Here is a 27120-nt window from a genome sequence, read left to right as displayed (position 1 = left end):
TGAAAGACACATTTACTGTTTCCTGATGCCAGCCCAAGAAACCTTTTTAACAGAATAGTTTACCAGCTTCCACTCAGCTACCACAAACAACACACTGAAAGCAGATGTAAAGGATGGAGTTCAGTTGCCTCACAAAGCCTCTCTGAACCTGCACAACTTCAACCACTGTCCATGATAAAGGAAAAAGTGTATTTTAACTCTCCAAAACTGGATTTAGCTTGCTTCAGACAAATTTAAAACAGGAATAGAGATTCTGACAAACCTGGAAAATACGGACCTTCACAACTGCACTTTGGCAGGTGCTTTGCAAAACCAGAACATAATCATTGTCCAGTGCAATTTACCACATCATCCACCCTTCTGACTTCTAGCAACTAGATTCCAGATTGCTTGATTCGATTCCCTTAGCAATTTCTTCAAATTCATGGGGGAAATGGCATTTTTGAAACAAATTTAATGTAATTATTCATAAGATGATAGATTCCCTATTTAGTTTTATTACATTTTCAATACTGATAAATTCAGACTTGAAACTGCAGTATTTAAAATGTTTTTTTCATTTACTATGGCTAAGACAACTGTAGTATGTCTTACTTTCTATTCTGGAATTCCTGATTCATTGTTGAACATTTCTATGTACAATAAAGCCATCTAAAATTTAAAAAAAATAGCAAGTGCACATCAGTGTTTGAGAGCAGATAGAATTCACGATGTAGGAGTATTTTAGTATATTCATATTTCATCTACTGAAATTCTGAGCCTGTAGTTTTAAACAACATCGTTTTTACCATCCTTATTTTCAAAAAGGAAAGAACTTTTAAAATCTTTGAACTTATTTGAAACTCTGATTTTGTTTCCAATATTTGGTTTAGACTTAAAAAATTTTAGGTTTTGAAGATTATGGACAAACAGTACTTGTTAGAATGAACATTAAATGAAAGCTTAGTTGGTGGTTTTACCAAACGTTTTTATTCATATAGTTTGGAAAAAGAAAAGCTAACCCATCCATTTTTGGACATAGCTACCTTCCTTTGTAAATCTATTGTTTTGTTCATCTAGGAAGGTCCTGGTAGGACTGAATATTTCCTAAGTGAAGGGAAACTAGAAAATCCAGAGAAATCTTTTTTATTTTAAAACCTACTTTCTGTCAAGCTGTTGATGATTTCTGTACCAAAAAAAAAAAAAAGAAGACTAAAGAGAATATACAAAATGCTAACAAGAAAATAGTATTTAAGAAATCACAAATTACTTCTGAATAAGAAATGTCTGAATTGGCTTCTGTACTGACAGTGCTTCAGCCATGCTCACCTGAAAGGTGTTTCATTATCTCAGATTGAAGACAGACCCAGCTTATAGCCTGTCTTCCAAGGCACAGGTTTATTTAAAAGAATCAATGCCTGAACAATTGGCAATTCCTAAAATTGGATGGTTTGTCTGTCCTTAGCTAGGAGAAAATTAAGGGGTTCTTTCCTTGCAGGGTCCTGGCTGCACATGAAGTGAGTCCAAGGATCTTGACTGTGCTTCTTTACCTCACATTACATTTTAGATGCATGATCCAATTTCCTCTCACTACACATCTGCTGATCTATGAATCTTTTTTTAACTCTGAGTCAACATACACAACTGCAATCTCACCACAAAACTGAAGGCAGCAATAGAGAAAAACCCAAGTGTTTCTTAATGTATTTCTAAGAAAATCATAATGTACTTTCTAACAAAACCAATACAGAGATACTGAAAAATCAGAAATAGCTGAGGCAGATATTTTTTGTCAGTATGATGAAGGTCTGGACCCAAACCTAGTGACAGATATGAATCAGGATAAGACAGAGAAAGTAACTGGAAGAATGGAAACTGAATATCCCAAAGACCCTGAATCAGATAAGAGTTTTATACAGTTATTTAATTAAAAAAAAAAAAAGTCAGTTATCTGGTTAAATCTTGTACTCAACTAATGGAAAAAGAAAAGTATAATTGCCATTTAATGATTAGGATTTCATGGTTTATTGCAATTTTTTTTAGCACATGGTGGCATGTTTTTACATTTAGAAAAATAATAATACCTCTGGGAACAAAAACCTACTGAGTCCATGCAATGTCTCTGTGTCCACACAGAAATAAGACCTTTTGACATATTAGCAAACTTTTTACCAAGAGATACATACTTGCAAATATTTTTTTCTTTAAAAATTATTTGTATGAAGTCAGAATATACTTACCACTAGTGCTCCTGCTCTTAGCCCAGGATCATATGGAACTCTAAAACTTTCTGGAAGTTTACTGCCCTGTAATTTTTCAAGCTTTTGTCTCAGCTGTGCAATAACTGCAATTACAAGAAAGAAAACACAATGAAATCAAACACTGGAAGGCAAAAAGGTTATAGGTAATCAAATTCATTGAGCATTATACTTTGGCTAAAAAGCTCTGTTTAGCTGCCATTTTAAATTGCTTTCCTCCTGATTCAAGGAATGGAGGAAAACTCTTTAATTTGCACTAAAAATGGCCAGGGTTGTTTCAGATACCTAAATGTAAAGTCTTCAAACACCTCAGAAGTCTTGTGCCTTCTCTGCCACTGAACAGTAAGAGTTTACATTAAAAAGTCAGCTTTTGTTTAAAAAACAAAACACAGTACAACACACCAAAAAGTATTTTCCCTCATAACTGACAAGAAATGCAGACAGACTCATGGCTTTTGAATTCTGGAATCAATTGCTCTGTAACCATAAGGAGACAAACTACAGAGACACTGAATTTCCTATCCTCCTAAAACTGGTTTCATAGTGCAGCCTTCTTAATCTCACATTCCTGTAAGAAGAAATTTTGCTTTATATTTTTATGAACAAGAATTTTAATGATCATACCTAAATGCAATCTCTTAATTAATAAAACCTCAAGCTCCAGAATCTTCAACTTAGAATAGTACAGATTATACAATGCATGATGTATTTTTTTCACCTCAGCCAGTGAGTGTCAGCAGCATAAGCAATACACTACTGATTACCCTGCATTAGGGCAAAGACCTGAACACAGTCCTAAAGGAAATTGTAGCTACACAGCAGAGGATGTATATACATGTAAAGTAATTTTGTATATAAAAATTAAAGAGAAAAAAAAATCCTACTGATAAAGCTAAACATGGACCTGGACATGTAAAATAGAATCACAGAATCATGGATTAGTTTGGGTTGGAAAGGACCATTAAAGGCTATCTAGTCAATCCTCCTGCGATGAGCAGGGACATCTTCAACTCAACTTCCTCAGAGCCCCATCCAACCTGACCTTGAATATTTCCAGACATGGAGGCATGGGACATTTCTACCACCCTAGGCAACCTGTTCCAGAGTGCCAACACCCTCATCAAAAAAAAAAAAAAAGAAAAGCCAAAAAAAAAAAGAAAAAAAGAAAAAGCCTTCCTTTTGTGCAGTAAGAATCTGTCCTCCTTAAGTTTAAAATCATTAACCCTTGTCCTATCACTACAGGCCCAACTAAAAAGTTTGTCCCCCACCTTTTTTACAAACTCCCTGTAAGCTCTGACAGGCTGATGTTAGGTCTCCTGAGCCTTCTCCAGGCTGAACAATCCTCACAGGAGAGGTGTTCCAGCCCTGTCATTGTTTTTGTGACTCTCCTCTGGACTCACTCCAGCAGATCCATGTCTTTCCTGTCCTGGGAGGCCCAGAGCTGGATGCAGTATTCCACATGGAATACTGCATTCCCACATTCACAGGGGCTGTGTAGAGGGGCAGAATCACCTCCCTTGACCTGCTGCCTATGCTATTTTTGAGGCAGCCCAAGACACAGACTTTTTGGGCTCTTAGTGTACATTAGACAAAAATCAGGACAGTTCAAACACTGCTATCAAATTAAGAAAGTCAAGCCAAATGAATTGGCTGACAACTCACAGAACACAAATGTTACACCTGTCCTAGAGGGTTTAGAAAAGAACTACTAGCAGTGCCTGGCAACTAACACAGTATCACTTCTGGTAAAAAGTAAATCTAGCAGCAATATACAGAAGCTAACAAGTGGGCTTTAAAATTAGACACTTTAAAAAAAAATACCTCAAGAATCCCAAACCCAAACAAACAATAACACAAAAACAAACCAATCAAACAAAAAAACCCTAACAACTCCACCCTGCCCTCTCAAAAGCACCTAAGTTATAGTAACTTGGATAATGAAACAGCTTTCTAAAATGTAACTATAGATTTCCTAGACAGCTATCTAGGAAAGTTTCTGTTTACACTTTACTGTTAGAGTTTACTGTTAGCTCAGTAAGTCTCCTCATTGCAATGTGATGTAATGTAATTTGAAAACTAAGCAAACCAACTGAAGCTACAAAAGATTAGGAATAGCTGATTTTGCAACACAAGTAAAGGCACTTGCTAAAACCACTTTCAAGTTGATCTGGCTCAAGAACAAGGTGCTGTGCATTTTAAGCAATGAAACAGCTGCATAGACACATTCTTGGGAAAAAACATCATCTAGCTCAGAGGGTGATGAAAGCAGATAATCCCATGCAAGATGTAATATTATCATCTTATGAAATTATTTATTATTACTTGCTATCTTCAAATACAAGCAAGGAGATTACAGTGAAAAGTGAAAGAAACAGTTTGACCACGTTTGCTACTGGAATAGTATGGACCTAGTAGGAAGGAATTTGTTCTTTTCAGAAAATCCACAAACATTGGAGAAATATATATACAAGAATAAGATGAGATTGCATGACAGAATGAAATGGAACAGGATAAAACATTCAGACAGAAAATATGAACAACGATGAACTTAGAAATGTTGGGACAAAAAAGAAGCAATAACCTACAGAATAAATTTTTGGATATACATTTTTAAAAATATAAGAAGAAGAGAGTGCCTGTAGAAAAAATTATGTCCTCAATACTCAGAGAATAAATTACATTAGATATAGAATTATTAGGACACTCCACAGTTTCAGGAAGCCTTATTCAGTGAAAATGTCAATTATATAAGTCATCTTTCAGTGTTCTGCTGTACATTACATCCAAAGATTCTTTAACTTCAAAACCTGGTGGGTGTTAATATGATTGCTTTCTCTTGAAGCTTTTCTTCTTTGCCCACATATCCTTCAAAGATAATGTATTATAGAATCCACTGCTCTTACAGACATGTACATCTGCAAGGTTGTATAGTTTCTTTCTAAAATATGCAATTCTGACTAAATACATTTTGGTTATAGAATATTTTAAGAAAAAATTAGGAAGTTGTTTAGAAAAAGTGTTTTATATGGGGCTCCAGTAAGTATCTTAACTCACACTGTGTGGTAACATAACAGATTTTACACTATATATTGAAGAATAAATGCATATTTTCTTCTAATCTCTTTTGAAACACCACCACAGTTACTTCTGTATAACCAGAGTGGAAAAGCTTTCCCATCCAAGGACTTCCTGGTCTGGAGCATACCAGGCTGAACATGCAGGAAAAGGTGGTCTCTCTACAGCTTTTAGAACTTTAATACTGTCATACATCCTCTCGCACTTACTCCCAACACCAAGCAAGCAACAGGAATGAGGATAAACAAGCTTTTAAGATAGCTGGGGGTGGGGGGAAAGGCAGGCAAAACCCAGAGGTAAAGAGGCACTGCATAACCCTATTGTGGCTTCCAAAGCAGTGCTTGCAAGAACTGGAAATAACAATACAGTATCTGTCTGACAGGACTGCTCAAAGCCACGCCCTGTACATTCACGCCTGATCCACCAGATACTTCCATGGCATAGCAGAGGCTGGACTGGATTCCTCCCTGACCTTCCTGCCAAAAATCTTCCAGTGAGAGTTTGGAGGAAGGCTGTATTTCTTGGCAAGTCTCACTTTTAATTTCCAGTTAATATTTGTGTCTTTTTTCAGCACTGGCATTCAGCTAAAGTACAAGAACTTATCTGTTTCCCAGTTGGCATGGCTTGAGGTTCAAGAAGATAAGCCAAAGCTTGGAAAATACTGGGTGACTAGAACATTGATATTCTTCCCCTTTTGGGGTGAAATGAGCAAACAAATCTATTACTGGTTCAATCATTATTAACTTACAGTCACATTTTAAAGGAAGTAAAAATTATGCCCTTTGTCAGCAATTTATCCCCAATTTTCTTAATGAACAGTACAATTTGCTGCCTAGTTTTTCACATCTGAAGAGAAAAAAACAACATTAACAACAAAGAAATGCCTGTAAGCAAATACCTTGAGAAGTAACATCATACTTTTCTGCAGAAACTGATTTAATCTCCATTGTGACTTTATGCAGCAATTCAATTACTTGAACCTGCTTCATGAAATCGTGCAGCATTGCTTTTCCACAGCCCCTAAGGTAGGCTTCAAGGATGACTGCAAACCTCTGTTGGTAGTGCATGGACTGGGCAATTTCGCTTCTTAAGAACCAAAACAAGAAGTGACCAATTCTTTTGTTCTACAGGTAAAGAAAAACACTACAAATTAGCATTCATTTCTTGACAAAGGGTTTCAATAATGCCAGCAACTTTAGCATAAGTTGGCTATATTTTGAAGTACTTACTCTCAAACCACGTTTCAGCAAAAATCTGGCTAATGCGCTGTCATGATATGGCTCAAATTTCACAGCCTGAGTGATAGAAACATAAAAGAAATGTTGTTAACAAATTTAAGATCCCACTGCTTACACTTAACAGTGACATCTAGGCTGCTGCAAGAGTAGAAAATGTGTAACAAAGCAGGTCTTTTTGAGGCTTCTCTGTCTGTTTCAAGAAGCACATTTTGTTTGCAACAGGTTTTTTTCAGGTTTATTATTAATGTGACAACTCCCTAACCAGAGAGTCCAACCTGAGCATATGCAGAAAGCAACGTCATTCTTGGCAAAAGCCAGCAAGATCAGAAACCAGCTTGCAGCATGACTGATACTGAGAATGCTTGAAATGATTACTGACAGATGGAATAATGTGCTTGTAATAGCTCTTAAATAAAATGTTTCAATAATAAAAATACTGATTTTGGTCAACATTCACTACTTCAAGACTAGGGCATCAGGATTCCCTGGTGGGTTCCCCAGAAAAAGCAGGATACAGGAGCAGCTTTTCAGAGTACTTACCTGGCCTTTATTCCATAAATGAATGACAGATTAAAAGCTCTGATACACATCCTGCAATAATGAAGTACAATTAAGAGGAAGACTTCACCAGAGCTTTTTTTTACTGACTGTGAAAACAGATGTATTTTTTCTCCTTCAAGAGCTGCTCCCCTCCACCCAAGCCCACAGACATTTCCAAGCTATTGCCAAAAAAGGGGGTGGGAGGAGAAAGCCAACAACTATTTTCAAGTGCCAGTAATGGAATTTTTTTGTTGTTGTTGTTATTCTCCATCCCAATAACCAACCAGAAAACCATCACACTTCCAGATTCCGGGTAGTACCAGGAAACTTCTCCACTTCAACTCATTTTTCCAGCAGCTTCTTTCATGCTGCTTGAGGAATTCAAGCTTACAGAAGGTTTGTATTCAGATTAATGGTGGAAAAAAGTATGCACTTATATCCCAGAGAAACAAAGGAGAAATAAGAAGCATACAATCTATGAATCAGAGTCACAAAATCCCTGTCATGGACTAAGGGGGTTGCTGAATGGCTTCAGGTTCTGGAAACAGAGTGCCAGGAAGCAGCCTGTAGGGAGATTAGGGGAAAACAAAGGGATGTGCAGAGAGCTGGGTGCATGTAGTATGCTCAGCTTTCAGAAGCAACAAAGTATGCAAACCTCTAGCAACAGTTATTCAACAGAATATAATGGCTCTTTCAAGATCACTGTGGTCTGCAGCTTGCAAAGAAGCAACCAAGCCATCAGCAAAGGTCTGCTAAATTCATCAAACAAATCTTAGTTTTATAAACTCTTACAAATACTGTGGCACATAGTTGCATTTTTATTATTAAAATATCAACATGATTTCTGAAATGCAAATCATTCTGTGGGTTTAATCAAAAGAAAAAAACAATTAAGTCAAATTTCCAATGAAGCAGCTTATAAAAATGTCACAAAGACACGTTCTTTCTAGCTGCTGGCTAAGAGACAGACAAGAAAGCTAAGCACCAGACAGACAAAAAAGGCAAGCACCAGACTTGCCCTTCTCCTGTATCATAATTCTGCAAGAACTGTCTTGACTGTCTGCAGTACTGTTTTATATCCCCAAACAACATCATCTTATTTAGGAAAGACAATGAGAATTTACAAATATAACAATATATAGATCCTTTTACTTTGTGTATGAGATTATGAGGTATGAAGGGTTTTTAATAAAAATTAATTTTCACTGCAGTAAGGTGCCCAAAAGCAATAATTATCACATAAATTCAAATGGATTTTCTTACAGTTCCAAGAAAGCCTATTATAAACCTCACTCTGGTATATACTACGCCTGATGTTCACATAACCTTGAAAAACAAGTTAAGACTGAAATACAGCCAAACAACCAACCATTACTTCAAAACAAAACCTCCTTATTGAACTTGCAAATATATTTCAACATAAAACAATATTAAAAAATGCATTACGACCATCCTTATTGAGCTGATGTTTTGGATAATTATTTTTAACAGTCCAGACATTTTTTCTTCACAAAGTCAAATATCAGCTTTTGCACAGCAACAATAAAAGCTGGCCATGAAAAAAATGTCTGCTGGCACTGACCTGTGTGTACTTTTTCCTTGTCAGTTCAGCAGAAGGCTTTTACTCACTGCCACATACATGCAGTACAGCCATCAGTGTTTATCTTAAAAAGAATTTTGTTGCATTTTAACTATCCTATCCATGGTTTATCAACTGTACACAGAAGAACAGACATTATAGGAAGCTCAATAGGTTGATTTATGGTGTGGCTGCTTCTATTAGAAATAACCTGTGGGGAAATAAAATGCTTGATTTCTAACTCTAAAGAGGAAAAAATGGGAATATCCTGCGCAGAGTGAAAGAAGCCACAGAGCTTTCATAAAGGTAAGCATTTGAAAAGTGACAACCATTTGCAGAAGAGATGCATCCACTGGAGCAGAGGTATGGCCAACATCCACTCTCTGAAAAATGTAGATTTTAAATACACTGTCATACCAAAACTTTGCTGCAGAATGCTGACAGCTTATGTTCCATAGTTAGCTAAGAAATAAAGATAGGGAAAGCAGCAGAGAGGTAAAAGTTGGAATGTAGCATGTTTTTCATTTTTAAGGAGGGTAAGCTCATTATTTCTTACAACATCTCTAACTAAAAGTGACACAGTGAAGTTAAGTCACTATGATTTTATGCTACAATATTTTATTTAACTGTTAGAAAGGTTTATTCTTTTTCAAACTCACCAGATTTGCACTTCCTGAAAACAAACAATTTTTTTTTAAAGATGGAAACAACCCCAGTATTTCCCCTATTTTCTCAGGCATTTTGATAGCAACCAATCATCACCCCAAACTCCTAATTTAGATATAAAAAAAAGTGAATAAAATTGCTGAGCCACATGTAGACAGCAAAAGCTCAGAAGCCAAGCATATATATAGCAGCAGCAACGTGGGAGGCCCAATGAGGTAACCGCAGCGACTCCTTTGGTTAATGCAGAAGCGCATAAATTCTGCCTCATCTTCAGACAAGCAAAGACAGGACTAAAAAGGCTTTGTTTAAAGCACTACTAATGTGCAGCAAAATCTGAAATACTAACTTCATTTTCCTGGGATTCTGAGCTCTCTCTGAAGCTGCAGAAATAAAAAGCTGCTACCCCAGCTGCAGTAGTTCCTTTTTTTTTTTTTAATTTTGAATGTTGTCCTATGATTCTTTGAAAAAAAGGATTTCCTGCTCTGAGGGATACCAGCCTTTCCATGCAAAACAGAGCCCCACCTGGCTCCAGAGGCTGTGCTTACCAAGAAGAACACAAGGTTACATCTTCCATCAGACACCAGAGGAGACTTTGCCACTGCCAACTGAAGGCATTGTGTTGACAGAAAAGCAACCAAACCAAGTTGGAAGGTTTATATCAGTTTCTTGTGTAACTGATACAAACCTTCCCAATGTTTGATCTGGCAGATGTGCACACACAAAGTCCTTCAAATCTATATAGCAGTGATCCCTTGCCATTAGAACCACAATTTTGTACTCAAGCTCCCAGAAGGACTTAATCTTAGTATGTAGTCCTATCAACTCTTGAGCTACTTTCAAAATTTAGGGGGGGGGGGGCGGGGGGGGGAAGTTTCTAAAAAAATTTGCTCCCCTTAACAGCACAAGACTGAAGTTGCTGCAACATACTGTGTAATTACACTGGTATTCTTGACCTAAAACCCAACCACAGATTTTGCTTCAGGCCTTGCCCATGTCAACATCTGCATTTACTTTCTTTCTATCTACACTCTTTCTAAACTACCAGTAAAGTCAGTCAATGACTCTTCAGTGCTGTGTGATTCAAACCCAATGTGAACAGGATTACAGACAGCACAGTTAGGATTTTCTCCCATCATAGCTGTGCTGGCATTAACAATTTCCAGAAAAACTTACTACTGTAAACACAAGATAGAAATTGTAAGACAAGGCAATGGTTCCACAACAACATCAACAAAGGCAAAAGACAAAAAGTAAGAAAGTGTATTTTACACTAATCTGGTTACTACCACTGCTTTGACAAAACATTGAAGACTTCAAAACTAAGGAATACTAACAAGACCTACTAAAATGGGAAATGCAAATTATGGGGTAATGCAAATGTATTCCTGGAAGGCAGAGTTCAGGAATGCAAATACACCTTACCTGCACAAGCTGTAAAAGATAATGAAGAACATCATCATCTTCTAAACTTTCCAGTTTTTGAACTGCCATTGCTCGGACATTTTCATCTGAAAAGTTACAGTCTAGAAGTTGCATTGTGAGTCCAACATCTAAAGTGCTCTGATCCCAAGCCTCTTTTTTAGCTAGCAACTGGTATGTTTTGGCCACTATTTCTTGTTGTCCCCATTTCACAGAGCTAAGCAGCTTAGGATATGCCTTGGGGTGCTTTATGCTCTCATATCTAAAGTGCCACAACAGTTCTTTGTCCTCAGGAGAAAGTGGATTAAGTGGGTCAGTTGCTATGATCTCTTCAAGTTGCTTGCGAAGCTGGTTGGGCATTTCAGCTCGGGTCCTGTCCCCCTGGGGGTCTGATGATATCCTGTGCTTGGGCAAGGCAATTGGGTGACAATATTTGTCCAGCACAATAGAGATAGCCATGGAGTTTTCTTTATCTGGGTTAGTTGCTGATGTGAGTTTATCTGCATTTATACTTCCTTGTTCTTCCCCCTTTCCTGGAATTTTCCACATGTGGAGCACATACTCCCCACTTCGTAGCAAGAAACGGTGATCTATCAACAAAAGATTTACATAATAGAGAAGCTGGGTTTTGCATTTTGCATCAGAGTTGGAGGATTCATGTGACTGCAGGTTTGTCTTTGCAGATGGTCCCTGTGCTTTGCCACAGTATATCTGAAGATTCAGGAGTGCTCCTTTAGGCAAATCCTTGATTTTGATATCAAACTCTAACCAAATATTCCACAGAACCTCCTCAGTAAAGGGCTTTGATGAAGTTCTTCTCTGTGAAAGGAGCTGCTGCCCATGTTGAATGTTAGCCTCTACAAACACAGTAAGATCAGTATTTCTTGGTAAAACTGGGATATCAATGCCAATTATTTTCACTCTAAATTTCCTATTACAATCCCACAAAGAGATAGTGAAGACCCTCTCATGATCTTTTCCATCTATTGTCAATTGTTCATGATACCCTGTAACTCCTGTACAGTCATCCACCAAGGGCCATTCTTCCTTCTGAACCTCATCTTCATTTGGGTCCGGGGGATTGTCGAGGACAAGGTGGATTTCTTCCCCATTCTTAAGGCACTGTCTTATCCAGTGAAAATCTTTAATTGGTGTCTCTCCGGTAATGTACTCATCTCTGCCACAAATCCTGAGAACAAAATCCAGCTCACTATGATCTTCAGGAATGTCCATCAAAGACTTTTTCTTTGCCATTTTTGTGAAAAAGCTGTGGAGAATCATATCTGGAGTGTCATCTATTGACACTTTAATTTTCTGACTAGTTGTTCCCCTATGTATGATTATGAAAATATTATTATTAGTGATCTTTTTAAATAAATATTCTGGGAGTGGCTTAGATGTAGTCCATGGGTGCATTGCATATAATTTAGGATCTCTGCAGGCTACCTCTATCATTCGTGGAGTGACTAATCTGCGCCGGGTAAATTCTAGTTCATCATCATGTACATTGCTTACATCAGTGACATCATAACCAATCAAATCATTAAGTTGCCGCTGAAATTCCTGAACTTCTTCTGATGGTTTTTGTTTCTGGACAACATAGATCTTGCCTACCTTCTTCTGTAACACCTTCCAGTACAGTATGCAGTCCAATGTCTGTAACACTTGATGTTTATCATAAATTTCATACCACTGCCCTTTCTTCTGATACTGCAGAATAAACTGATCTGGGGTGAATGCATGGTAGAAGTCTGTGGTTTGACTCGTCTCTATTGCACGCATCCAAATCTGTGCCTTCATTTGCTCCACTGTACAGTTGCCAGCTATTTCAAGTAACATCATTTCTGGTGCTTTAGTATGTTTATTGCTTGTAGGTAAAATGAACTCGATGGGTATCAGTTCCATGGATGAAAAACTACTCGATGTACAATGAGGTTTCATTCTTCTTCTCCTTCGTTTGTTTTCGTCTCTCATAACAACGGGCTGTTCATGATCCCCCAACTCCATGCCAGAAGAAATCTAGCAAAACATAGAATTACTTCATTACTTTCTCATTTACATTTATCTTTTCTCTTACTTTTTAACTTTTCATATACATTTTTTGTATTTCCACTTCCCCTTAATTTCTGGTCACAAATACTTGATTTACATGAACCACTTCAGATGTAACCTGTTCAATTCAATACCAAATATAAATAAAAGACCTTGAACCAACTCTCCAGGGATTAAGTAATTTTTTAAGAGGTTTTAAACATCCTGCCCAGATTTTACTGAGGATAAGCAGTTTGAATGTGCAATCTCCATATTTATTAGTTCTTGCTTCTATTTGATCAAGCACTGATTCTTCTGCTGCCTCATCTGTTTTGTTGCTGCTGATGTGGGTTTTCATAGAAATCAAAAGGCACACTCCTGTATATGAATAGAATGCAGTCCCACTGAGCTGCAGGAATGGCAGAAAGTAACAAAACAAGCAATTTATTTGCAGTCTGGACAGACATGAGCTTATTCCCAGTTTTCTCTGCCTCTCTTTTGAGTGATGAGGAATCAGGACTTCAACCTAAAAAACAGCCCTTAGGATGCAAAAGTCAGGGACTATTTCTGAAGATATATTTAAAGTGCATCTAAATTCAAGGCGAGCGTCCTTAGATGTGCTTCTTTTACATAAATCAATTCCCCAGACTGATAATATCCATCCATTTTCAAAGTACACATTGCCAATATGAACTTTTAGTTTGTTACAGAAGAAAAATCTCCCAAGCTGATGCTGATTTATTACCCTATACATCAAATCACACCTAAACCACCAGTAAAACAATATTAAACATGAGTAGCCTACCTTACCAGCATTCAGTAAACAAAAAGTATTGTTTCTCAGTTAATCTCTATTGACCAATATTGAAGTGGAAATTGTTCAGTGCTGATTGAGTGCACTCGCAAAAGCCAAGTTACAGCAACATACTGAACTTCTTTACCAAGCAACACTTTCTACACATAAAATCCTTAACTGCTGGAGAAAAGTAAAGCCAGTGTAATGATGCCCTAGCAGATAATAAAAGAAGCAGATAAAAATATAAAAGATTAAATTCAAACAACATAGCATGTTAACTAAAATTCTTGAGTTCCAGAAAGCAGCGACTGCGGACACACCACCTCTATAATTGACAAAGTACAAGGAAATATTACCTGCTTATAAAACCAAGGCTGAATTGCTGAAGATTATTCATTGGTTTAATTTTTGTAGTTCCTATTTTTTAAAGGAAGATCATTCACACAAAAGATTTCTTTGTTTAAGCTGTTCTGCTTTTCTTGCTCGGTCTCATACCCAGATGCAAAGGAAGTTCTGCACTTACCAGGAAGGAAGTTTTAACCAAGTTGATTATACATATGATTGCTCATTTTAAAAGAAGTCAGAATGCTTTTCCTGTTACAACAGTAAAAACACACCAACAGTACATAAATTTAACACACACATATAGAAGACATATTTAGAACCTTTTAAAATAGCCAAGAATAATCTGGGCAATAAAATTTAATTAATTCAAATAAGATATTTAAACCAAATATATTTTAAGAGATTAACTCCCAAAAGAATTAAATACAAATAGTAGATAATAATACAACTAAATATGCAATGTTGCATGATTTTTATTTGCATGGTGATAGCCATTTAAGGACTCCCAACTTAAATTCACTAGAGATTTTTAAGCCAGTCTCCATACAGGCATCTCAAAGAGATTGTATATGCCAAGGATCTTGCATGGTAACATCAGCAGCAGAACCACTGGGCAGCCTTACCCCAAATATCTTTATCTCATTCATTTATGATTACAAACACACAGTGAAATCCACTAGAAATGGCGACTTTAGATTCAGGAAGAAATCAAACCAGACTTTCAACCCTAATTCTTGTGATTAACTACAACCTGAGGTGCTGTTCTTTTACTAAAAAATAATCCCCACAGAAAAAAACTACTATGGAAAACATGTACAAAACAGAAAGAAAAGACAGAAAACCCTCTAATTTCATCCTTTTTCCTTATGCCTTTTCCAGTGGAATACTGATCTTTTGAAGAGCAACCAGCAGTACAAATCCTACAGTGGTAGATATCATGCAGGAATGATGAGTCTTGAAAAGAAGGGAAAAAAATGAAACAGCTGGAAGGTTGTCTACCAACAGTGAAGTGCCTTTTTTTAAACATATGCATGTTTCCTATTTATAAGACACATTTTTATAAAAATGTGAAAAATAACCCCTCCCTCTGTATTGGCAAAAAAATCTGACAGTATGTTACCTGCCTCCAACATGCCAGGCTTGATTAACACTCTGCCAAGATTGAAAAGCAGAAAATACCCTCCACGACTGACACAGCTCTTCCCTCTCTGAGCATCACTCTGCTTGTCAGCTAAGATCTTTTCTTTTTAGAGGTTATTTTTCTCAGAAAGTCAGTTTGGAGAAAACACACTCTGTCCCAGATCCCTCTATCTTTTAAAGCCAGTATTTGAATTTTCTTAAGGTAGTGGTGAAGTTACCTGAACATTTTGTTGTTGACATGAAATCTACCCATCTTGGCCAAGACACCTCCAAAACTCATCCTCCACCCACATTCAGCCTGTCAGCATCCATCAGTCACAGCCTTTGCAGCATCTCAGCACTACACACGAAGCTTCTCTCTCATCTCAATTCTAAAATACAATGTAGTCATATATTTCTCTTCATTTAGACATAAGCAACTAGTATTAAGGTTTTTTCATGCCAACAGGCAATATAAATTTTTTGCAGAGTCCTTCCTCTAAAAGTCATTGTGCTGCCCCATTAACTAAACTTGGAGTCATTTCAATTTCATTGGGTTCTGCAGATCTAGGAAAACTTTGTGGTTTAAAATGTCCTCAGCCTGCTCCTTGAGTCATGCACTTAAGATTAATTCTTCAAACATATATACATACAAATAATTTTTCTACCACTACTCCATAGATCAAGACCATCAAGACAAGCAAGGCAGCATCTCTCCCTCATGCAGCAGACCTGTACATTTCTCAGTGAATGCAATCCTTTCACACTCTCATCCACTTATAAAGGCAGGTAGAACAACACTTCTGTGGGTTCAGATATCCCCCCCCCAAATTGCATCAGACACAGCACAAAAATGTGTGGCACTTCTGTAGCTGCCTTGCCCATACAAGGCTGTCTTTTCTCCTGCATTCATTTGGCTGTACTTGTCATTGTCTAGTCCATTCCAACCCAATATCCATCCCCAGTTCTGCTCTGACCCCTTTTCCTCAGCTTCAGAAGGCAGTTCTTGGTGCGACAGCTGTCTCTCATCTGTCTCTGCAGTGACCCATTCTTATGGTGACACCAAGTAGTATCCATTTCCTGCTAATCCACTGGCAACACCATATTTCCTCATGCACATGAATCATAATACTTTGATATTTATAATGAAAAATCATTTCACATCAAGTTCCTAAATCCTTAGTCATGCCTAAGCTTTACTTGCAATATTGACACTTCAAAAACGCCACTGCAACAACACCCCAAAAAAAGGGAAAAAAAAATCACTGTGTTTCATTTCTAATTCTAATGAGCCTCATCAGCCCTGAATATCCCTGTATTACAAGAACTATCCTACAGTGGTCTAAAAATCCTGACAGGGTCCAATGGAGAAAGAAAAGATGGGCCTGTAAAAGGTAACTAAGACAAGCAATCAGTTTTGCCTTTGTCTCCAGTTGTATTTCTATCTCATCACTCAGGTCAGTAACCTGATCATAATAAAACCAGCAAAAAACTGGTTAATTTTCAGCTGGATCAGTTCCTGTATCTGACTCAACACTTGCACGAGTGGTGGGCAGTGATGGAAGAGAAGGAAAGGGAATGGAGCCAGTACAGTTAAGCATAACTGAGACTGAAACATGATTCACAGCAGGATTAGAAGATACACTAATGAATAAAGTCATCAAATTATTTGAAAAAACTGGCTGAAATTTACTTTAAAAAGACAATGCGGTATTACGATCTATTACTTATTTGCTACAAAAAATTTAGGATAGTTGTCAATCTTGACTGCTCTGTTAAGACTATGTTAAAATTCTACCAGTTACTATCATGCTTATTCTATATTAGCTCCTGCTTCTGTTTTAATCCATCATGTGAAAACCTTATTTCAAAATTATTCTTTTCACTTTAGTGTGAACTTCTTCCCAGACAACTTAACTTTCAAGAAAATAAGCACTCTCTACCAGAGTAAGAATTACCTTGCTTTTTATTTATGAACTTATATAAATTCAAGAATTTACATGCTTATGTTAATACAACACTAAAGCTTACATTCAGAGTTTTAGATGAAGTTCACTTGAAAGATAAATTTTAAAAACCAAAATTACTATGACAAGATTCAACGTTTTCCAAGCAGCCTTGCTTGGAACATCTACTTGCCCACACTGTTGTGTAGCAGGGCATTACTTTCCACTTGCTGGACAGGAGTACATCTTCCCTACACCTGCAGTGATCCAGTGCTGAACTTCACAGGTAAGATACAGCACTAACATTTCAAGTGTGAACACAACAACAAAGTACCACTTGACTCAATTTCTTTGTCAGATCCTCTAACAACTACTAGCACTAATGGGAAATAAATCACTGCAGGTTCCCACTAGCAAGTCAACTTTACAGGTAATGCAGCCACGTTCCTCATCAAAAGTATATGAGCCAGCAGACACAGCTTGGTCGGGAGGCTGAGGAGTCAATCAGACTGCAATTACAGCTGTAGCATTTTCAGGATGCCCTGCCTTCACCACCTTTAGTTTCTATATGAGTTATCTATTTGGGGCTCCTGGGAAAAACAGTAACTCCTAGCTGGTTCTGTAAATTTAGGTAAGAATTTCGGCAAAATTCTAGTTAACTGGGGTTACACAAGTGATGTAGTAGTAATCTCAAAGTAATCCACCTTGGAAGCAACACTTCACAGAGTTTTAAAACCCAGAGATCGCTGCTATTGTTCCTGACGGGACACGCTATTTAGACAGTGCCTGTCAACTTGGACCCGGTTTTCCCACACTGATTGTTAACTGAGCGATCTAATCTTCACCAGCTACCAACTCCCGAATGCCCTCAGCTATTATTTCAAGGGATTGTGGTGTGGACAGGTTTCATGGTCTACATGGATCAGATAGACACAAGAAATTTGTTGGAGGAGGAAACAGTTACTTATTGTTTAAAAGCCGTGTTGTAGCGTAGCTGACTCACTGATCTCAAGACTCGAGGGAACTGTCTACTGTGATCCTTCACTTCGCATTGTTCCATTCACCGTTCCAACAGCTTCCTCAGCGGGTCTGGCATCAAACTCGTTAACTCCTGTTCGGGCCATGACGTGAGGCGGGACCAAGGCCGCGAGAGACCGGGCAGCACGGGGGGCTCGGCAGTGCCGGCAGTACCGCGGGGCGCCCCCGGCCAGCCGCACACCCTGCGGAAGGGGCTCTGCACACGGGCAGCACGGGCAGCACGGGAGGCGGCGGGAGCAGCGGGCCGGGGCCGCCTCCCTCCCTCCCTCCCTCCCTCCTTCCCTCCCGCCCCCGGCCCACCGCCCCGGCCCAGAGATGGCGGCCGGCGCCGCCCGCGGGAGGGTGAACCTCGCCGCGCCCGCCCCGCCGGGGCTGCCGGGGCCGGGGGCGCCCTGCGGCGGGCGCGGGGCCGGGGCGGGTCCGCCCGCGGCCGGAGCGGGTAGCGGAGCCGCGGCACCACCTGCGAGCCCGGGCCTCGGGCAGCGCCGGCCCGGGGCGGGATCCGCCGCGACCCCCGCTGCCCCCGGCACGGAGCTACTCACCGCAGCGGCGGCCCCGGCTCCGGCCCCGGCTCCGGCTCTGGACAGGTGTTTCCCTCAGCAGGAAGCGGCGCGGGCCGGGGGCCGGCGGGGAGGCTCCATAGCCGGTGGCAGAGGCAGCTCCGGAGCCGCCGCCAATCACACGCCGGGCAAAAAGGGAACCGGCAGCGGGGCCTCCCCGCCCCGCCCGGCCCCGCCGCGGCCTCGGGCGCCCGGGCCCGGCCCCGGCCCGGCCGCATCGGCCGGAGCGCGCACAGAGCCTCTGCTGGGGTGAAAGCACTGCGGCCGCGGTGAGGCTCAGTCAGCACAAGGCACGCACGACGTGTCCTGGTTCAGCTCCGGCAGCAAAACCTCCCTGGGAGCAGCTTCCCGAGGTGTTCCTTGCCCAGGGCCCCACGGCCGGCTTGCCCATGGCACTCCTGCAGCGACCCCCGCCTGCCCGGCCAGCCCTGACAGCTCCTTCAGCCCCACACCTCAGGGCAGGGACAAATTAGTTTGTCTAAACTGCCCTTGAAAACCCCTGGAGATGGCAACCTACTCCAGCGTGGTGGTCTTCTGCTTAGCAAAGATTTTCATGCTGTCTGATTAAAATTCTTCTCCTACAGACTGAGCATCTCGCTTGTCTTATTCCTCTTATTCAGTTAGGGTGTTTTCTTCCTTCCTCCCCTCCAGCTACTTTCTTATTTGAATTTGCTGTGTTAGTTGTTTTTCTACTATTTTTCCATCTCCAGACGGGCAGTCCTGGATCTCCCTTTTTAGGTCATGTTCCTTAGACCTCCTGTGATTCCTGTAGCTCGCCTCCGGGGTCTTGCCAATTGGGCCACTTGTTTTTTTGGAAAGCAGTGCTCAAAACTGGACATAGTAGTATTCCAGCCAAGGCTGTGCCAAGGCTGCCCACAGCAGGAGGATTAATTCATCAGCCTTACAGTGCCAGACTCCAACTGCAGCTCAGGCATAACTATTCACATTGAATTCAAACAAACAAACAACTCCCCCTCACCACTCTTTCCCCATTCAGGCTGCTGTCTGTTTGGCTCTGAATGGAGCTGAGTGTTACAGTCTCCACAGCTCTTCTTCAGAGTGAACAGCAAAACTCTTTCCATTATTATGTTGAGACTTTTTTTGACCCAGATCTTGCAATGAGATTCACAGGTGAACTCTGTATGGCACAGAACACACACACTTGCCCTGAAAGCTATGCTGGCATAAGGTTACATCTTCAGGAAACACTCTACAAGGCCATAAGTTGCCACAAAGACTTTAAAAATTATTGTAATTTTTCTAGGTACACATTCTAAACTTCTATAGAAAGATAATACCAGAAGGAAATAACTAGTCTGTTACATGTACAGATGCTATTATAAAAAGTTGGATAATTGTTGTTATAGCATGGATGGATTCTTTTGACTAAAAAAATCATTTGTGTGATGTTAAGAATCATACCAGCCTGAAGCAGAAAAGAGAAACCTCTGTTTCAAAATGAATATCTATTACAATGAGCTGTGTCTGTAAGGAATCATCATAACTGTACTGGCCTCAAGTTCCCTTTTACATGAAAGCAAAGCAAAAGCCTTCAACAACTTCCATGTGATGTGTGTGCAGCATAGGGGAAACACAGTGCAGACTCGCTTCATGCTTGGTTTTGCCTGGTACAATGGGTAATATCTGTCGAAGCAGTTCAGCTTTGCACAGCATTGCTGAATGCTTTAAAAGACAGTTAAAGGCCTTATCAAAATAGGAAGTCTTTTTTTGTTGTTTTTGGCTGGATCCCCAGATGGATCACTCCGGGAACACAAGTGTAGCCAGTTTGGCAACTAATCCTGTTAAAATCCGTGGACTTTATTTGGGGATGCACAAACATATGGAGATTTGAGCAGCTGAATAAAAAACTGTCATTTGTCAAAAGACAATTATAGAGGGGATAATTTACAGCCAGAGCAAATGACACGTTTTGTGTTGATTTCAGCCAGAATTGTATAACATTTTTTAAATAGCTATAAGTCAACGTAGTGTTATCTGCAATGAAAGAATAAATTATTGTACCTATTATATTTGAGAAAGGTTGGTAAACTGAAAACCTTGCTCTCTTCAGGATTTAGTATGTTAATAAATATTACATTTTTACAGTTAATCTTCAGCTCAACTATATACAGCTTATTTTCTTTATTGCTTTTTCTGGCAAATGAAGTAATACAAACTTTTCTGTAGGTGAGGATGCTCTTCTTGCAGATTGTATATTCTTTAGAAATACACATTTTAACATTATTTTATTCCTGTTCATTTCTAAATGTGACTTAAAACCTTTCCCATAAGTTATCATTTGGTTGTTGTTTTTTTTTAGTCAAGAACAACCTGCACAATAAATTGAAATGCATATTTGACTATATCAAAGCCAGAACTTTAAAGCAGTCAGGAATGCCATAGCTTAATGAAGAAAGGTGAAGAACGCAATTTGATATTTAAATGAAGCTGATTTAATCAAAATTAGTCATGCAAAGACGCAATCATTTTGCTAATATAATCTTGTGGGGTGCAGTCAAAATGCAATTATTTCCTTTATCTACCAGCTGTAATAAAAATATGACAAGAAATTGCTGTCATGATTTTAAATGGGAGTTTTGGAGGTTGAAAAAATGTAAGATGGTATCTTTTGTATCCTCTGCACAGTCAAACATCAGTTTTTATGCCATTTAGTGAGAAAGAGCGATAAAGAATAACAGCTACATTAAATGCTCAGCAACAACTTTATATACTGACATATGTTGGATGTAATGTTCTGTTATCATTGACAAACTGGGTTCATTGCAATTTAGGAAATAGTATCTAATACTTTGAGTTGGTTTTTATTTTCAATATTGTCAGCAGAGAAAAAAAATTAAATGCAGAAGCTTTGTAGATCTTGTACAACAAAGTCAATGCCTACTTGCCTAAATACAGCAATAGCTATGTTCAGTTTTGTAACTGCTTCTCTATGTAAAGAAAATGGCAGAACCCCAATGTATGTATATACATTGTCTATCCTGATGGAATGATAGGTAGCCTTCTCCTTTCTTGGGGAATTTATAAGCTGGAATTTTCTAAGTGTGTTGTAAACTCTTTCTGATGCATTCAGGGGAAGATTTAAAATAAGTTGACAGAATCCCTTCATTTTACAGCTCTGCTGTGAAAACTGATCATGTAAATATGTGATCAGTTGTATTAACATCATTGTCATTGATTTTTTCCATATGCGCGATCACATGGTAACTTTGGTATCCAAAATAAGCTTTTCTTCTTGCTATAACTTGCCAACAAGCAGAGGAGGAGTGAACTGAATTTTAGTTTGGCTTTTGCATCATGTTCTAGGTATGGTAGCTGCTTGTGAAAGGGATGTAAGTGACAGATAAGTGTTGCCTGCAGATCTGTCCTCCATTCACAGCTTTATGTCATGGGAAAGGCAGCTCTACTGATGCTGGCTCTGGGTCATTGCTTGGGGAAGCAGGAGAATGCTTTGGGGAAATAGGGGGATCCAGAAGAGCACATTAAGGCTGGGCTCTTTCTGCATCCCTCTGTAGGCAGTGAAGTCCTCTCTGAGATGTCTCCTATGTGAGCTTGGCTTCAGCTAGAAGCTTGGTCCGGGGGAATCCTTTAAGATCTCCTGGGCATGAAAGAAGCCTTGTGGCCTGATCCAGAAATGTTTGCTGTGAACCTCTGTAGGGAGAGCAGAGCCAGAAAATCTCTAACAAGGAAAAGACAAAGAGTCTTTCCTATCTCTTTCCCATCTCCTCCAAGAAATCCCCACTCTTTCCTTTCCTCCTAATAGATTGGTGCTCCTGGTGATTGAGATTTTGCACAAAATCCCTCACTTCAAACACCTTAAGCTTGCAAACAGGAAACAGCAGGTGTTCAGAAGTCTTCTGAGATACATCTGCTGAAGACTTTGTTTCCCATTTTACTGATTTAGGCTGTTATGCTTCAGAATAGGTATTTAAAGCACAGGGGTGGGAGTGCAAGCTGTTTCCTCTGTACCACCATGCATACACACTTCAGCTGAGATGTAAAACTCACATAATACCTCTTACTAGCTTGAATGTCTTTTTTTTTTGTCTGTTCACACATGTATGAGTTTGTCAAGGAGAGATGCTGTCATTGTGGTAGCAGAGTGTGTGTAAACAGATCTTTAAGATCACTGGTTATTCTTAAGGGGTGGAGAAACCCACAAGTTTTTATGGCTGCTGACAGAGGGAGGTCTCAGTATTAGGTGGTGATGCAATATTGCATCATCTCGTGGTGTTGGGACATGACAGAGGAAATGAAAGAGGTCAGAAATAGAAAATTAAAGAAAAGGAGTTCCCAATACCAACAAGGCCTCTAGTCTGATAGCACTATATTACGTGCTCTTTAGTATAAGGTACGGACAAGAATTCCTCAGTCTCTGAAAGTTTCTGACACAGAAAATAATGAATCTAATTTGCTGATACATTATGAGGTTTCTTTAGACAAGATCTCTGAACTGTGTTGCTGTGCTATCCTCCTGTCCTGATATTTATTGATCTTAATCTTTAAAAATTTGCTCATCTCTATATTCATTTGTTGGGGCAACCTTCACTCTGTGAGGAGGTAAATATATTTGCATTACATAGGAGTTATGTAAGGCTAGAGTTTTATCAGAGGATTTCTGTATTTTTGTTCTCGTAAATGAGTAATGTAAAATTATTTCTCCTTTAATTACCTCATTGCCTCTCTCTGTATATTAAAGCAACATATCCTTTAGACAGAAATGTTTTCCGTACCAGAGGTTCAGGCACCCCACAGGCTACTTGATCAGCTGTCATAATACTCAGGAACACTAAAAAGATATTTAAAGATTTCTATTTGTTCCACAGAGTTCAGTTGAATACAAAATTTGCTACAAAGAAAGCTCCTTCCCAGCCTTGTCTTTTCTGGAAACATACCCTTAATCTTCTCCAACAGCTTTAAACTTTAAGAGGTGGCCTTAGCAGAGTGTCCAGATCACCACATCTGAAGGGATTTTGGGGACTGAACAACAGGATTTCACTCCAATTCATTCCATTAATTCCATTTTCATTCCAAAATGCTGAACCCCTTGTATAGGAAGCCTGTGGCAGGTCTGTTTCAGGAGGAGGCTGGGGATCCTGTCTGGGAGCTGGGAATCCTGTTGGGATGCTGGGTTCACATCTGTGACAACACTGCATCCACTGGAGCTCATCGTAGTGGCAGCTTTGCTAGATAAACACCTGTCCTCAAGATTGGAATATAGAGCTTCTGGCTTTACAGACAAGTCAAAGCCTTGCCAGCCAGCACAGCCATGATGAGTAAAAGCCATTTTCAGTCCTGGAACTTTGTATATTTGCTTCCTAGAAAGAAAGCTGAGAAACCAAATTTCCACATGGGAAGTGTCAACCCTTACACACAAAATGAGGACAGCATTATGCTGTGGATATTAGTGTTTCCTCATGTGTCAGTCTGGTCTGTATAGATGGCTGTCCATTTTCTATGTTAGCCAGAGGTGGTTGTAATATATGGTAGGAGATAATTCATGCTATATAGGTATATATGTGTATAAAATATTGTGTAGATCCAAAGTTATGTCTTTGACCACTCTGGCTGGGAACGGAGTTCTATTTTCATGTAACCAGTTCCCAGACAGCATTAAGATAATACCAGGTCTGTTTGTTACCGTATGAATGGGACAGTCCTGGGCCATCATCGCCATCATCAATGATTTCCCTGGCATCTGCACCTGGGAGATAGCATCTAGACCTTCCTGGACCATGATTAATGCAATGTCTCAGAAACTCACAAGACCTGCACCTGGAATGATTACATCTGCTGTGTTCAGGAACTGGTATCACCCTACTACATATCAATACAGCCTCTGCCTGGACACTCAGGCATTCGTCTGGATCTCTGGATTCGTCTTTGTCTGTTCCTGCACATGTATGGATTCTGCTCTACATGTGAAAAGACACAAAGAAATGCGTGGTCATCCCTGCCTCAGACAGAATAAACTGTATATAAGCTGGCTGCTGGAAGCACTCAGGGTGAACTCCTGGGGACACGCTGTCACTTTGGCAGTGGAACCCTGGTTCACCCAGTGCCTGCACGTGGGGCTGACGCTGTCTTGGCTGTGGTGCTTTTTCGAAATTCTATTTTTTTTTGTTATTGATCCAATAAATCTTTGTTAAATTTTTCATAAATTTGGCTACCAATTTGATCATTTATAACATGGTTAAAGACAAACATGGAAATATAGCCCAGATTAAACAGCTGGTATTGCCAGACATCCCATGTATTTTAGTATTCCCTGAGTTACCGTCACAAATATTGCATTATCTATAAAATGCATATTTTCCTGCTAGCAGTGGAAAGCCAGACATGTCCAGCAAAGTTTTGCAAAGCCTCTTCAGTATTTCACAGCTTGAAGCCTGAGCCATTCAGCAGGGGAGGATGTGGTAACTAAGGCCAGTTTGGGTGGGATGTATCCCAGTCATTTGTGGAAGGCAGTAACTGCTGCAAAATGCCAGTCAGAGCCTGCTCTTCACACTCTCCACAAAGAAAGAAGTGCTTTATTCTCCCTTGATCCACACTTTGGGTTGCAGTTCTTCACCCCAAAGCACAAAGGCAATGTAGCAATATCAGTCTCTGCACCATGACTCAGAGTCACGCTACCTCACATATCAGCTGGATACCTGCTACACTACTTAGGTGTGATAGAAACCTTTAATATCTCCTATTTCTAAAGTTAAAATATGTCAGTTGGCCAGATCATGTTTTCCAGGGCACGTAGAACACCGACCCCAAGTATGTTGGTCAAGGTAGGCCAGCTTGCCTGCAGCACCTGTGTGGCTGAAAACAGGCAGGGCATTGAGCTGGATCTCTTTATAGTTGTTCATCTGACTGTCTGTCAGCAATTGAACAGACATAGCCCACAATAATAATTTCATGAACAACATTCAGAATTTCTTTGATGCATTTCAGAAGCTACTGGAAGTCTTCCTAATTTCACATAATGAGGCAGACATGCAGGAACCTTGTGTTTCATCCCAGCAGGGAGCAATTGTTCTTCTCTGAGAAGGTGATGTTCTTTCCCAGTATTTTCCCCTTGTGTCTCCAACAACAAAATGTTTTAGCTGAGATGGTGTGATTTTCCTTCTTATAGAGAGTAACCTAATTCTGGAAAGAATAGATGCTGCAGTCTTTCCAAAGTACAACAGTACCCTAAAAGGGTGTGGTAGGTTGTCATGAATAAACACATAGAGATGAGGAACACATGGGAGGATCCTAGGATGGTATTTCCTTTATGATCTCAGATGATTTAAAATACTCCAGATTGGCTTTGGACTTTTCCTGGATTCCATTCAAGAGAAGAAAATAAAATAAATGTGTAGAAGATCCTGCTATATCCAGAGGAAGAGGACAAGACCACACCATAGAGGAATTATTGATATTAGAGATGTGTAACAAACCCAGATGAATGAGTGACTTTGAAGACTGCATTTTAAAAATCCCTCCAAGGCAGTTACTACAAAATGCTACATAGAAGAGCTTGTTTTAGGCACATAATTTGCTGGTATTGGGATAGCAGGCACTGCAGGGCCTGTCCCTGAGGAGTGGCTGCAGGTATGGTGGGAAGCTGGTCCTTATGAATGAGGATCAATGCTACAGAGCTTCCCTGGGGAAGGGTGACCTGCTGGCACAGGACTACCTGGTCCCCTGGGCTCCAACACCTGTGAATGGGGCTTCTAAGACTTCGATGAAAAAGTGAAGCCCAGAAGAGTTTAGTGATTCTGTCGTCTTGACAGGCTGAGCACTGGAGGTGGCAACCACACTTGGATTCTTACTTTTCATTGGTTTTGCCTCTGTTTCAAGTAATTAGCATCACAATGATTGTAGAGGAGAGGGACATTTGAAAAGGTGTTGCTGGGAGTTTAGGACTTAAGTGTTTGCACCCAGGAGGTTACCAATGAAGGGAGCAACCCAGAAGACCATGGCTTGACTGTTCAGTACATGAATTGACTGGGCATGTTAACAGCTCAGGAAAGAACAGTGTTGGCTGAGTTAAGTCTGTTTCACCTGGATAAACAGCAAGATATTCAGAGCAGTGTCCTTCTGCTAAGAGTGAAGGCATGTCAAAAGCTGATTGATCTGAAATCCCAGATTCAGCCTGTGATGCTCTGGTGAGTACCATGAATGAACCTCACTGAAACTCATAGTAGATAAAATATATTAAAAAATATTGTCATGGAGGCCCATGACAATACAATGCATTCTTTAAAAAATAATTATTTAGGTGATGCATGGTCCATTGAGAGGTGCCACAAGAATGAATATACTTTAGGGTTCCATGTAGTTAAGGGTTGAAAAGTGTGGAGCCAAGAACACTGAAGGTCCAGAAAGGATCTGATTTTGGTGGGTGCACATGCAATGGTAGCAGTGTTTGTGTTTGCAGTCATTTCAAAGGAACTTGGCGTTACCCTGTTTTCCAGCCTTAATTCCATGAAAGGAGGAGTACAAAAAACAAGGATTTTTACTAGTGATTAAGGATGAAA

The 27120-nt window shown here is 39.7% G+C and overlaps 1 protein-coding gene across 4 annotated transcripts in view; it reads right to left on the bottom strand.

Moving 5' to 3' along the window:
- The window catches only part of PIK3CG (phosphatidylinositol-4,5-bisphosphate 3-kinase catalytic subunit gamma), a 33561-nt gene extending 14395 nt beyond the window's left edge, over positions 1–19166 (bottom strand). Inside the window, exons 1-5 of one of the 4 annotated variants that reach the window (XM_036401245.1) lie at positions 19107–19166; positions 10758–12773; positions 6542–6607; positions 6211–6436; positions 2220–2323 (exon numbers count right to left, since the gene is read on the bottom strand). In XM_036401245.1, coding sequence (XP_036257138.1) covers positions 2220–2323; positions 6211–6436; positions 6542–6607; positions 10758–12761 — 2400 coding nt within the window. In that variant the 5' untranslated portion in view covers positions 12762–12773; positions 19107–19166. Of the gene's footprint in view, positions 1–2219; positions 2324–6210; positions 6437–6541; positions 6608–10757; positions 12774–13937; positions 14181–17994; positions 18211–18571; positions 18788–19106 lie in introns of those variants that run through there. The other 3 variants (XM_036401243.2, XM_036401242.2, XM_054514929.1) reach the window with 3 other exon arrangements.
- Between the last annotated feature and the right edge of the window lie 7954 nt (positions 19167–27120).

This window comes from Molothrus ater, chromosome 5 (assembly GCF_012460135.2).
Source record: "Molothrus ater isolate BHLD 08-10-18 breed brown headed cowbird chromosome 5, BPBGC_Mater_1.1, whole genome shotgun sequence".
NCBI classification, from domain to species: domain Eukaryota; kingdom Metazoa; phylum Chordata; class Aves; order Passeriformes; family Icteridae; genus Molothrus; species Molothrus ater.
Note: the sequence above shows the minus strand (reverse complement) of the source record. Positions and strands in the feature narration are given on the sequence as shown.